The sequence below is a fragment of the Saccopteryx leptura genome, chromosome 6, assembly GCF_036850995.1.
Source record: "Saccopteryx leptura isolate mSacLep1 chromosome 6, mSacLep1_pri_phased_curated, whole genome shotgun sequence".
Taxonomy (NCBI): domain Eukaryota; kingdom Metazoa; phylum Chordata; class Mammalia; order Chiroptera; family Emballonuridae; genus Saccopteryx; species Saccopteryx leptura.
The window spans coordinates 145,990,950-146,004,212 of record NC_089508.1 but is presented as its reverse complement, the minus strand read 5'-3'; the positions used below and the strand labels follow the sequence as shown (position 1 = coordinate 146,004,212).

General features: G+C 41.3%; 1 protein-coding gene across 1 annotated transcript in view; it reads left to right on the top strand.

Annotated features, from left to right (window-relative positions):
• Positions 1–7,014: 7,014 nt before the first annotated feature.
• Positions 7,015–13,263, top strand: part of PRKAR2B (protein kinase cAMP-dependent type II regulatory subunit beta) — a 175,467-nt gene continuing 169,218 nt past the window's right edge. Inside the window, exon 1 of the mRNA XM_066342547.1 lies at positions 7,015–7,571. Coding sequence (XP_066198644.1) covers positions 7,265–7,571 — 307 coding nt within the window. The 5' untranslated portion in view covers positions 7,015–7,264. The remainder of the gene's footprint in view (positions 7,572–13,263) is intronic.

Sequence of the window (13,263 nt, the reverse complement as noted above, 5' to 3'; positions counted from 1 at the left end):
TTCTAGCAGTTATTTCTTATTCTTTCCTACTATAGAATAGTGGCTGCAGAGCCAAACTTCTTGGGGTCCCTTCCCAGTACCATATGTAAGCTATGATCTTGGACAAGTTATTTGCCCTCTCTGTGCCTTGGTTTATCATCTGTGGAGTAATAATATACATATATCTCATAGGGTTCTTATGAACATTAAATGAGAAAATAGATAAAAGTGCTCTGAACAGTAGCTGATAAATGCTATTTTATTATTGTTATTATTGTATATCTAAGGATGTTAAAGTGCTTTTTGAATTTTTCTTTCTGTTCACTGTGGTCTTTACTTCTTTGAGGTACATTTTTTTTTAGTTCATTTATTTTGGTGCCAGTCATTCATACTAAAAGTTTTTACTGGACAATGTTGACTATTACCCGGCCTCATGTTTACAAAGTATGTAGAGGTGGTTGTGGCCATTGACTGGGGAGCTTCACAATGGGGTAAGAAGACAGAAAGCTGTGTTTTTCAGCCTCAAATATCAGCATCTGTACTTCTTGTCCCTTAGGCTTGTTAGTTCCCTAAAGAGGAATTCTTTAATTTCCCTGCCTGGGAGGGTATGAATCTGGTTCTCATAAATTTGGGAGTCCAGTGTGTTAGATAGAGGTAGAATTAAGCAAGACTCATGAAGACAAAATACCTTGGCAAAGCAACTTTAATAACATCTGCTGAAGGGTGTGCTGCCCCTAGTGAAAGCCAGCCAGCAAGTGTGTGGTCAGGAGTTTGGGTTCTATTTTCAATCTTAACGTGGGCCCTATGCTGGGTCTTGCCCCATTGGCTGGGGTGGTGACTGTACAATCTACTCTTTCCTGATTAACTAGTCTCAATGGCTGCGCAAAGGGGGAAGGAAGAGACGGGGACATCATTAACTGGATGAGAGGGTTAAGGAATACTTAACAAATTGTTTCTTCTCTCATCCCCTGGTTGGATGAATCCAGATGAAGGTGGTTGGGGAATGGTTGAAGAAAAGAACATGAGGTAAACATTTCCTTCAAGTGAAAGGAGGAGGCCACTGATAAGTAGTTCACCAAATCAGAATCAATTCCCTTGTTTTTCAGTATAGTACCTCATCAGCTGTGCAAACCTCTACAGAAAGCCAGCTCCTCCACCTTCTGCTGGAGATGAAGGACAGCAGTCACTGGCCTGTGGTGGACAGACGAGGGGCCAGAGGGTGGACTGTGTTATCAGCTCCCTATACAAACATTTCACTAATCAGAAGCACCTTACCCCTCAGAAGCACCCCATGTCTCCAGATCCTGTGCTCTGGGAGACAGGTGGGATCTTGCTTCTTGTTGGCTTCCTCTCACTGACCCCTCACCCAAGGTTAGGTCCCAGCATTCTCTAATTTGCTAAGTTAGTTACAAAATTCTCATAGACAATTCTCATCTGCTCTTGTCTCTTCTCCTGTTCTTTTTCTTTTGTAATTAAAACATTTTTAATTTTTTTTTTTTTTTGAGTGAGAGGAGGGTATAGTGAGACTCCCACATGTGCCACGACCAGGATCCACTTGGCAACCCCCATCTGGGGCTGATGCTCAAACCAACTGAGCTATCTGTAGTTCCCTGGGCTGACAATCAAACCAATCGAGCCACTAACTGCGGAAGGGGAAAGGAGAGAAGGGGGAGGGGGGGAGATAGAAGCAGATGGTCGCTTCTTTTGTGTGCCCTGACTGGGAATCGAACCCAGGATGTCCATACACCAGACCAATAATACTCTTTGCACTGAGCTATCAACCAGGGCCAAACATTTTTAATTTTAAATTGTGGAAAAATATATATAACAAAGTTTACCATCTTAATCATTTTAAACTCTATAGTTCAGTAGTGTTAAGTATATTCACACTGCTTTGCAACCAACCCCAGAACTCTTTCATCTTGCAAAATTGAAACTCTTTCCCCATTAAACAAGTCTTCATTCCCCACCCCTCACCTTCTGGCAATCAGCATTCTACTTTCTGTTTCTAAAAATTTTGACTACTCTAAATACCTCATATAAGTGGAATTATACAGTATTTGTCTTTTTTGACTGGCTTATTTTACTTAACATAATATCCTCAAGATTCTTCCATGTTGTAGCGTGTGTCAAAATTTCCTTCGTTTTTAAGGCTGAATAATTTAAATTTTTTTAAAAAATTTTATTATGGTTCTCTTGTGCTTACAAGTTTAAAGTTCTATTTTCTCCATTCCCTTTGCCACTATTTTAGTGGAATTTCAGGAAGCAGAGATAAACTTGTGAGTCCAAACTAGTCCTTAATAGGAAACCCACTTTCTATTTATGAAATGTACCATTTAAGGATATATTCTCTGTTGCTTTTGAGGATCTCTTTAACTTTGCAAAACCCATTAAGGGAGAACAGAACAATGAAGCTACATTTAATTTAATTTAGCCAATGAAAAAATATGCTTTGATGTTAAGCAAAAAAGTTACTTCAAGCAGCTGGGTTTTTTTCTTTTTTGTGACAGAGACAGAGAGAGAGACAGAGAGAGGGACAGAAAGGGACAGACAGACAGGAAGGGAGAGAGATGAGAAGCATCAATTCTTTGTTGTGGTACCTTGGCTGTTCACTGATTGCTTTCTCATATGTACCTTGATGGGGGAGGGCTACAGCCTGAGCCGGTGACCCCTTGCTCAAGCCAGCAACCTTGGGCTTCAAGCCAGTGACCTTTGGGCCAGTGACTTTTGGGCTCAAGCCAGCGACCATGGAGTCATCATGTCTATGATCCCACGCTCAAGCCAGCGACCCTGCGCTCAAGCAGCTGTTTTTAGTATGAATATCAATTCTCCCTTGGAGATCATAGTGTAGTGGATCTCAAAGCGTGGTCTCCAGACCTGCAGCTTACGCATCACCTAGAAGTTTGACAGAAACACTAATTCCCAATACCCCAGCCTCATCTCAGACCTACTGAACCTGTGAGTCAGGAGGTAGAGCCAGCACCTGAGCTTTGGGGAGCCAGGCAGGTGCTTCCAGGCTTGCTGAGATTTGAGAAATGGGTCCTCAGACACAACCTTTTGTAAAGCTGCATCTAGAGTTAACAATTCTATTTCGTCTTAGTCCAACCATTCTCAATTTTTTAGGCTATGAGGCGCATCTTTTAGCAGATAAGTTGTGAAGTGACTGTACCACCTGCAGTGCCTAAGTTTTGCACTTTTCTGTCTGCTGAAGAGGCTCACCTTGTCATATTTATACTACCTGACCTCTTCCTTATCCTGCACCGCACTGGCCACACTGACCTCATCAGGTAAAAAGCTCTCATTCAAGGCCAGCCAATCTACTGGATGATCAAGGCCAATTAATTGGATTGTCTCTTGAAAATATGAACTGGAGACACCAAACCCACAGTCAATACTGCTAAGGTACATGAAACTGACAGTGATGGCCACAGTGGGCCCTGTACACACATAGCTCCTGTGTCCTTTCAATTTGCCTATTTTCCCCCGTTGAGTGCATATACATTTCTTGTAGCAAAGACACTTGATCAGGATACATCTCAAATATTGATAAGAAATTCTGTATGATAGATTGGTCATAGTTATTATTATCCTTTGTAAAGCTTACCCAAACTATTGACTTGTCCATGCTATTATCCTGTTTTGGCAGCTGCATATAAACAAATTGATGTCTTTAGCCAATATTTTTTTAAATTTTTTTAATGCATGAATACAAATTTGGTAGCAGTAGTATTTTATTTCAATGCTGAACTCTTGGAGTTCCCTTATCATTATTTCTGGTTCTCTGAGAAACTAATGCAAATTGCTTTGTAAATCAACCACCAAAGAATCCATATCAGTCATTGTCTTTTAAAGAATTCAAAGATAAAAAGTCCCCACAAGCCAGTCTCTGCATTCCAAGGTTCAAAAGGAAGTATTCATAAAATGAAGGCAAAGAAAATCATACATTACCAAAACGGTTATGTGGTAGTGAATAAAAGCCAGCCTATTATTTGAAAAGTGAGCATTTGTTCTAAGAACAATATTAACATAAAAGGAATATCAGGATCAAGCTTTACTTTTTCAGGTCATGTTTATTGATTTAAGAATTAATGCAAATAAATATTGTTATAAGGGAGCTATCTGCAAAGATATTTTAAATCCAAAATGTCACCTTTTAATATTATTATACTGTTGTACAATAATATCACAGTATAGGTCAGGGGTCTCAAACTCAACTCAGCATGTGGGCCGCAGAGCAAGATCACAGCCCTTCGGCGGGCTGCACTAGGTCTACAAAAGGCAACTGTTATGCAACACTTTTCTCACTGCAGTTGAAAACAAAAAAAAATCAGTACAACAAGCACAAGCATAATCGTACATGCAGTTTACTCAGTATCACAAAACGACCAGAAACTGTCGTTCGCATCACAACTGCTGTTAACTAAGCTAATATCTAGCTAGGATGCTAGAGAAATGAAAAATACAAGTAGGCCCCTAGGCTTACTTAATTTTATCCAAAATATTTTGAACTTCGTGGATTAGTCTGTGGGCCGCACAAAATTGTTCGGCGGGCTGCATGCGGCCCGCGGGCCGCGAGTTTGAGACCCCTGGTATAGGTTATCTAATCCAATTACACATTTCATGTTTGACTCACTTCTATACCCCTAAAGAAATGACTGGCAGTATGGTTGATCATAGAGACGTTTACCATGCCTCATAGAGTAACAAAAAGGACTAAATGCATTTTTGAACATAAAGCAAGATACTACTTTGAAATATGGCTCTTGTAACTGGAAAAAGAGTGCTTTTTTTCTTCTGCCATATCTGGTGGGAAGGGTGTGAGCATTGTGACAGATACTGATTATTGTTCCCACAATTGGTTCTGGCTGATCTGCAAATATTTACTTGGTACATGACTGCTCAAATTAAAGACCACATTTCCAAGCTTTCCTTATAGCCATGCGTTTCAGTTGCAATTGCTATGTAACAAATTACCCTGAAACTAGGAGGCTTAAAACAACCTTTTTATTATGCTCACAGATTCTGTGGGATAGAATTTCAGACAGGGAATCACAGCATTGGCTGTTCCTGTCATACCGGGATAACGTCTATCACACGTCCGTCCAGAGTCAGAGGAAAGGAATTAATACTTCAACTCTTGATAGGGGAGTGGCACAGAAGAGCACACAGAACAGGGGGTATTTTTGCAGCCACTTTTGGAAAATGCTATTTGTCACACCATAGATGTGGCCATCTTGACTAAATTCTGGCCAAGAGGATATAAGAGTACTAGGTCTGTTTAACTTCCTAGAAACGTCCTTAGAGATAGGGTGTGTGGGGTTGGGAACAAGTTCCCTTCCCTTTCCCACCTTCCTGTTGCTGAAGTATGGATGAGACGTCTGAATATGGAGCTGTAATTCTGGACCACAAATTGAGGATTACAAAGCAGGGGGCTTCAAGGAGCCTGTGTGCCTGCTGATCATGGAACCACCATAATAGCCCTGAACTGCTTACATTTTACATTATAGAGAAATAAGCTTCCGTCTTGTATAAGATACTGTATTTTGCATTTTCTGCCACATGCAAACAATGATAATCTTAATCAAAACATCATGACTAAACACAGATGATGTAAATTTGTCTTAAATTACTAGATTTATACAGTTAATAATGCTTATGTAATTAGTTTAATATTGTGGGCCCGTGAGAATCATATTTAACGAAAGCATGCTTTTGAAAATGCTTGACACAAGTACATTACTATATTTAAAAATATATTGTTATGAGGTTGAAAAGAAACAAAAATAGAAAAAACATTCATTCATGGAGTGAATTCAAATTGGATTAATAAAAAAGGTTAATATCGAGATATATTTTATAAATGGGAGTATTTTGTTACATCTGGATTTCTAGTCTCTAAATTTCCTGAGTCATGTATTTATTTTTTTGCGGGTAGAAAGATAACTCAGAATAACTAAATGAGCTTGCCCTTGAAATATTTTATTTACAATAATATGGTGGTCACTGCAGAAAATGAAGTATGTGGTTTAAAATAGCATTTAATTGGCAAAAGACAATTTTATAATTCAAAATTGTAAACATTTGCATAATTAGTCTCATTTCAAAGTCAAGATTTCTACTTTGAAAGCACACATCTTTATTTATATTTCTCTTTATACAGTAGTATTATTATTTTGGAGAGATATCTTTCAAAATCACTCAAGGCCTAAAAGAAAGTTTTATTTAAAATAAATAAGTCTAATCAAGCAAAGTTTTTCTTGCTTTAGGATCATCTGTCCTAACTATGAGATTTTATTCCAGTTCCTGCACTACTCTATTTGAAGGATATCAACTAACTTTGATAAGTGCCTCACAATAAATGGTGCATTTGTCTCAATAAATAGTAGTAAATTCATAGTGTGGAAAATGGATTAGAATCCTTAAAGCAAAAATAATAAAAATATGAATGGAGAAAGGCTGGATAAAACGTGGTAAAAGAAAAAGGTGTTACAAAGATGGGGGGTAGTATTTCTTTGTCCAAAAGAGAAACAGTACTATTCCATGACTTTAAACAAAAGACATGACCAACACTTATCAACGCAACCAGATTCTCGGAAGAAAATAAAATGTCACTACCGAGGTGGAGACTGAAGTTTCTGGGCAAATCGCGCCGCACCAGCTTTGCGTGGGCTCCCAGTGGTGAGTGACGAGTAAGAATCCGGCCGTGCAGCCCGGCCGTGCAGCCCGCCCGCTCCATCGCGTGCGCACAGGTGGACCGCGAGGCGCGGCCTGTTGTCGGGGGGGCGGGCACAACCCTGGGGAGCGTGTGTGGTGGTGGTGGGGGGGGGGGCAGCAAACGCCTCCGCCGCTCGCAGAGACAGCGTACCTCGCAAACCCGCGCTCGCCCGCCAGTGCCCTCAGCCCCGAAGCCATCAGACTGGCGGGCACACGGCGCCCGCCGGCGGGGTTACCATGGTTTCCGGGGATCACGTGGGCGCGCTCGGGAGCTCCCCCTGCTTGCCGCGGTGGGGCGGAGGCGGGGGCGGGGCGGCCCGGGCGGGGGAGAGGAGCGGCCGCGGCGGGAGCGGGAGGAGCCGGAGATGCAGGCAGCCCTCCCGGGCGGCGTTCGCTCAGCTGCCGCCACCGCACCCAGCAGCCGCGCGCGGGACCAGCGGGGCAGCCGGCTCCCGGTGCGCCGCGCTCACAGCCGGTAGCGCCGCCAGCACCGTCCGCGGGGCGCGGGGCCCGAGGCCTGCCAGGGGAGGGGTGAGGGCGGCGCGCAGGCGCCCGCCGCCCGGAAGGCAGGATGAGCATCGAGATCCCGGCGGGGCTGACTGAGCTGCTGCAGGCTTTCACCGTGGAGGTGCTCCGGCACCAGCCCGCGGACCTGCTGGAGTTCGCGTTGCAGCACTTCACGCGCCTGCAGCAGGAGAACGAGCGCAAGGGCGCCGCGCGCTCCAGCCACGAGGGCAGGGCATGGGGGGACGTGGGCGCCCCGGCCGGGGGCGGCACCCCCAGCAAGGAGGTCAACTTCGCCGAGGAGCCCATGCACACCGACTCCGAGAACGGGGAGCAGGAGGAGGAGGAGGCCGCGGACGCAGGGGCGTTCACCGGTGAGGACCGACCCCCTGCGCGCCCCCTGTCCCATCGCCTGGCTCCGGTGTGCTTTTCCATCCCTCAGCTGTGCTCACCTACCTCTCCCCGCAGGCTCCTTCCCCACTATCCCATCTCGCCCACCCCCTCAGCATCCATTTCTGTCTCTCCCATTCGCCCACCTGCCTACTCTGCTCTCTTGTCATGCCTTTCCCCTAGTACCCTCCTCTGGAGGTGGGAAGCGGAAAGGTAAGGGTTCTCTGTCAGTCTGCCCCTCTGGCCCAAGCTGAGAAGCAGAGGACAGCCGGTGCCGGGTGGGCATCTGCAAGACAACTTTCACTGTTGTTAGAGATAATTCCTTTGGACAGATACCGTGTGCGTAAAGCAAACTGGCCCACTTGGCATCCTCTTTAGCTCATATTTATTAATGGAGTGTCCACAGCGAAAAGGCGAGGGGTACTCAATTGGATCGGCTTTGTGGTTAGGAAGGCAAATTCTCTGAAAGCATGAAATTGGGGCAGAGCTGAATTTATGGTTAATAGCGTTGACAGTCTTGGAAATAAAGTAACCTTTTATTTTTCTAATTTATCTATACCGCCGCGTCGTGTTACTTTTTGTATACACAACAAAGGATCCTTTTTAGCCTTTAGCACACTGGTCTTTTGAATGAGGAAACAGGCTAATAGTTTGCCTTTTATACGAAAGAAATATTGACTGATTTGGTGCTCTAAAAAAATAAAAGTGTGTGAAAAACACTATAGGAAGTTTTGAAAGCTTGTGAATTGTCTTTAGAATGAAAAGCCTGTGAGTAATTGTAAGGACTGTACCAGCCACTGAAGCTAGAAAGAATGAATGGGAAAGAAAAGGGAATTTTCTCAAATAGCTGCTCTTGGCAAGTCCCACCCCTTCTGCTTACAACCCTGTTTCCCTAACACACACATACACACGCACATTTCAGCCTCCTGTATTGACACAGATGCCTTAATCCCATCTTTATGGCATCCCAGCTGAAACAACATGGTGTGCAGTGTGCAACTGTTTCTCTTTGTGGTATAAGGCAAACGTGCTTTCAGCATTGCACCAGCTTTTATTTACACTGCTTGTGGTTTGTGTGCCTGCAGCCATTTCATAAATGAAAACATTTTCAAGTGTCATTTTCTTGTGTATATACCTAGGAAGGTGTTGGTGTTTCTTTTCTTTGCAAAATTGAAACAAGTTATAAAATAACATTTTTTTTTAGCTTTTTCTAAACAGTTACAAAATCCCTGGAAATTAGTGCTCTATGAAGATAAAGGAACAGATTGTTACTTAAATTTTTTTCATCAGTCTTAATTGTTCTTTTTGCACAAGAATTTAATCAAATGTCTTTCTTACTAGAACTAAGAGAAAAGGTTAAAGAAATACATCTTTCAAATAAATGAGAAGAAGCCATTAGTGAATAACACAAAGGACAGAAACATCTAATACTTCTTTATATGCTTCCAACACATGCATGCACAAATGTGTGTGTATGTATATGTATGTGTGTGTGTGCGTGTGTATATATATATATATATATACACACACGCACACACACACAAAGGAAAGAAGGACTAGTTTCCAAGGTTGGAGGAAACTAGGAACTAAGGCACTTGTTAAAGAACCTATAGATGCTCAATACAATATGGTTAGTATAACTAAAATATTTTGTTTGTATAATGCTTTTGAAGTATTGGCATTGGTGATTCCATTTTTTCCTTACAGCAATGTATATTATACACAAAGCAGATTTAATTTTTATTTTGCAATGAAACAATAAGCTATTAACTTCTAAACAGCAGGGATCATTTTATATGGTTTTATATTGTCCAAGGCATCTTTATTGTAAAAATTAGTGTAAGTTTTAATAAAGACTTGTTAATCAGTTACACTTGTTAACTCCTGCCCTGCCCCCAAGGACTTAAACACACACACACACACACACACTTCAGAGGCAATGGTACTTGCCTCTGGTAGGTGCAGTAGAAAATATCTACTAGAATATGTTCTATTACACTCAATTCTCTTTTCTTAAAGTAAAGTGTTTTGAGACCTGGAGTTTAAAAACAATTACAGGCTTACGAGGGGCTGGCAGACTTTTTTTGGTAAAAGCTCAAGCAGTAAGTACTTTAGTCTTTGTGAGCAACATTTGGTCTCTATGGCATGCATATTTGTTTTTAAAAAAACCCGTTGAACACATATTCCCTCTGGAGATTGGATTTATACAAAATTGGCCACAGAACAAGGCCATAGTGTGCCAACTTCTGGTCAGAGAGGGAAAAGAAAGTCAAAGTGATGCCTTTGGGAAGCAGAGCAGGAGTGGGCCTATCAATTTAATGTCTAGGTCCACAACAGTGCCAAAATATTAACAACAATAACAACAAAAACATACAGGGTAATTCTAGCGTAGTAAAGGATAAGCACTAGAAGCTAAGTCTTAATTTAGTGACAGAGCACAAGACCAGCTGGATCAGTAATTTCTAACTCTTAGTATGCACCTCAAGGAAGTTTGGTTCAGAAATGAATATTACCAGATACCATTCTCGGAAAACTTTTTTGAATAGGTTTGACTGGGACATGGGTTGTTTGTTTATTGGGGTTTTTTTTAGACATTCCCAGTCTTTCTGATACTATTCAGTTTCCTGACTATACTTTGAGAAACACTGATCAGCAGACAGTGCTGATAATGATATCTTTCTCCTATTAACAATTTATTGATATTCAGTGTGTGCTGGGCAATAGCTAAATGCTTCAATTCATCATCCCAGCTTTATGAGAAATATAAGACTGGCACTTGCCTAGTATTTCAGTTAGTATGCTGCAAAACCAGGATTAGAATACAGGTCAGCTTGGCTACATCCTTGTATACTCTTTAACTTGAGCATTTCTTTCCCGAAGGGTGTGGGACTCACATCACTTGAGCATTTACATGATGTCAAACCCTACCTTAATGTGTTTTATCTTTAAAGCTCTGAAAAATGAACTTGTCCAAGGTCACACATAGGGTTAGTAAGTAGCGGAGCCTGGTTTCTTACACCTCTCTGACCCAAGCCTATTGGGGAGTTCTTCCTAAATTAAACTGATATTATTGGCTAACTCACGGGTCAGATTTTCCTGATTATTCTTCCAGTAATGGTGATAAAATTGCATTGATTTATTCATACCATTCTCATGAATCTCTTTAAGACAAGTAACTGGTATTTATGGGAGAATGGGCAAATAGGCAAGATTTTTACCATGACACTGGTGCCCATTGACTCACATGGGGATCAGGAATATGACATCGATGTTTCAGTGGTGGTTGAATCAAACAAGCCAGCTAGGGTCTGGTAGTATGGCCATTGATGGCACCAGGCCAAATAGATGGGTGAATGTGGTCTTTACGCTTCTGCTGATAGCTTTCCCATTTCCTTTTTTTTTTTTCCTTTCTATTTTTATCACTTCTAATTTCTGTTTTTAGTTTTCTGTCAATTCTGGTTAAATGGGCAGTTTTTAGGTATTAGAGTAATGGTGTATGGTGATCCCCCTTTCGGGGAACTCTTAAGGAAACCTATAATGGAGACTGTCTCTTTCTTACCCATTCTGTAAAAGGTGCATAAAGCTTGACCTGTCACTTCTGAAAGAGTAGTGTCCCCAGGCCTGGAATTTATTAGAAGAGTTTAGATTTTACAGGCCAAAGAATTGGATTAGTACCAATTTGTAGTGGTGTCTATGGTAATTACCTCTTTCTCCCATCTGAAAGTAGAGAGTTCCTGTGAAATCTTTTAGAAAGTGAAGAAGCAATTACAGTTGACCCTTGAACAAAAGGAAGGAGGAGGGGCATTAGGGGTGCCAACTCACGTGGTGTTGAAAATCCATGCTTAACTTTTGACTCCTCCAAAAACTTAACTACCGATAGCCTACTGTTGACTGGAAGCCTTAGTGATAATTGGTTAACATACATATTTTTTAACATACATTTTTTAAAGTTATATGTATTGTATACTGTATTTTATAATAAAGTAAGCTAGAAAAAAGGTTATTAAGAAAATCATAAGATAAAATACATTTACAGTATTAAAAATAATCTGCATGTAAGTAGACTCATGTAATTCAAACTTGTGGTGCTCAAGGATCAACTGTACCATTTATATGGAAAAATTTTTGACCCAAAGAATAACCTACTAAATCATGCCAAATAGCACATAAAACCTAAAATAACACTGACATATAGTAAAAGCAGTGCCACTCCTGTGGCTTGCTGCAAAACAAAGGCTGAATGCTGTTTTTGCTTCTCGCCTTTCTTCATAAAAATGAAAATCCTGCCTGACCTGTGGTGGCACAGTGGATAGAGCATGGACCTAGGACGCTGAAGTCCCAGGTTCGAAACCCTGAGGATGCCAGCTTGAGCACAGGCTCACTAGCTTGAGAGTGGGGTTGCTGGCTTGAGTCCAGAGGTCGCTGGCTTGAAGCCCAAGGTCACTGGCTTGAGCCCAAGGGGCTGGCTTGAGCAAGGGGTCACTGGCTCAGCTCAAGCCCCCTGGTCAAGGCACGTATAAGAAGCAATCAGTGAACAACTGCAGTGCCACAACTACGAGTTGATGCTTCTTATTTCTCTCCCTTCCTGTCTCTCTCTCTCTCTCTCTCTCTCTCTCTCTTGCTAAAAAAACAAAAAGACAAGTGAAAATCCTCTTTGGAGTTTTTTTTTGGTTAGTGAAAATAGGTATGCAATAATGTAGGTGTTGTATAAAAGCAAAGCAGTGTAACATGAACTTTTAAAAAAACAATGCCTGTAGTGGTTTTACATAGGCATCATTGGGTTGATTAACAATTTCTTCAGTGAAATTGCTGAAATTATAAAATTAAGGAAATAAAATTCAAAAATACTCTAATAAATTGACAAGTAGCCAAAACAAAATAAAAAATATATGGGTATATGAAAAGCAGTCAACCTAGAAGAAAAATAAACTAATATAAAATATGGAAGAAGTAATTTTCTATATTGCGGAAAATAATTTAAAGTGGATATCAAGCCAGAAATAAAGAACCATACACTAATAAGCAAGCATGTCAAAGGTATATAAATAGATATTTACCACATGAAAACTGACTTAATCCTCTTAACTCTAACCCAGGGGTCCCCAAACTTTTTACACAGGGGGCCAGTTCACTGTCCCTCAGACCGTTGGAGGGCCAGACTATAAAAAAACTATGAACAAATCCCTATGCACACTGCACATATCTTATTTTAAAGTAAAAAAACAAAATGGGAACAAATACAATATTTAAAATAAAGAACAAGTAAATTTAAATCAACAAACTGACCAGCATTTCAATGGGAACTATGCTCCTCTCACTGACCACCAATGAAAGAGGTGCCCCTTCCAGAAGTGCGGCAGGGGCCGGATAAATGGCCTCAGGGGGCCGTAGTTTGGGGACCCCTGCTCTAACCTATGTCAAATCTTTGTTGAAGAATCTTATCTACCTTTAACTTTTTACAGTTTAAAGGGATCCTCAGAATCATGCAAAGTATTGGAAAATTGAAGCTCGTGGTGGTAGAGGTTGTGGTTTTGGCAGTGGGAGACTAAGAACAAAGTTATTGTGAGAAGAAATGGTTGAAGGAGAGTGGAGAAGAATAGTCATGTGTCTGTAAAAATTTTCTTAGATAAGCTCTTAGAGTTAGAAGAACTGAAGTTTCATTGTAACTTGAAGAAT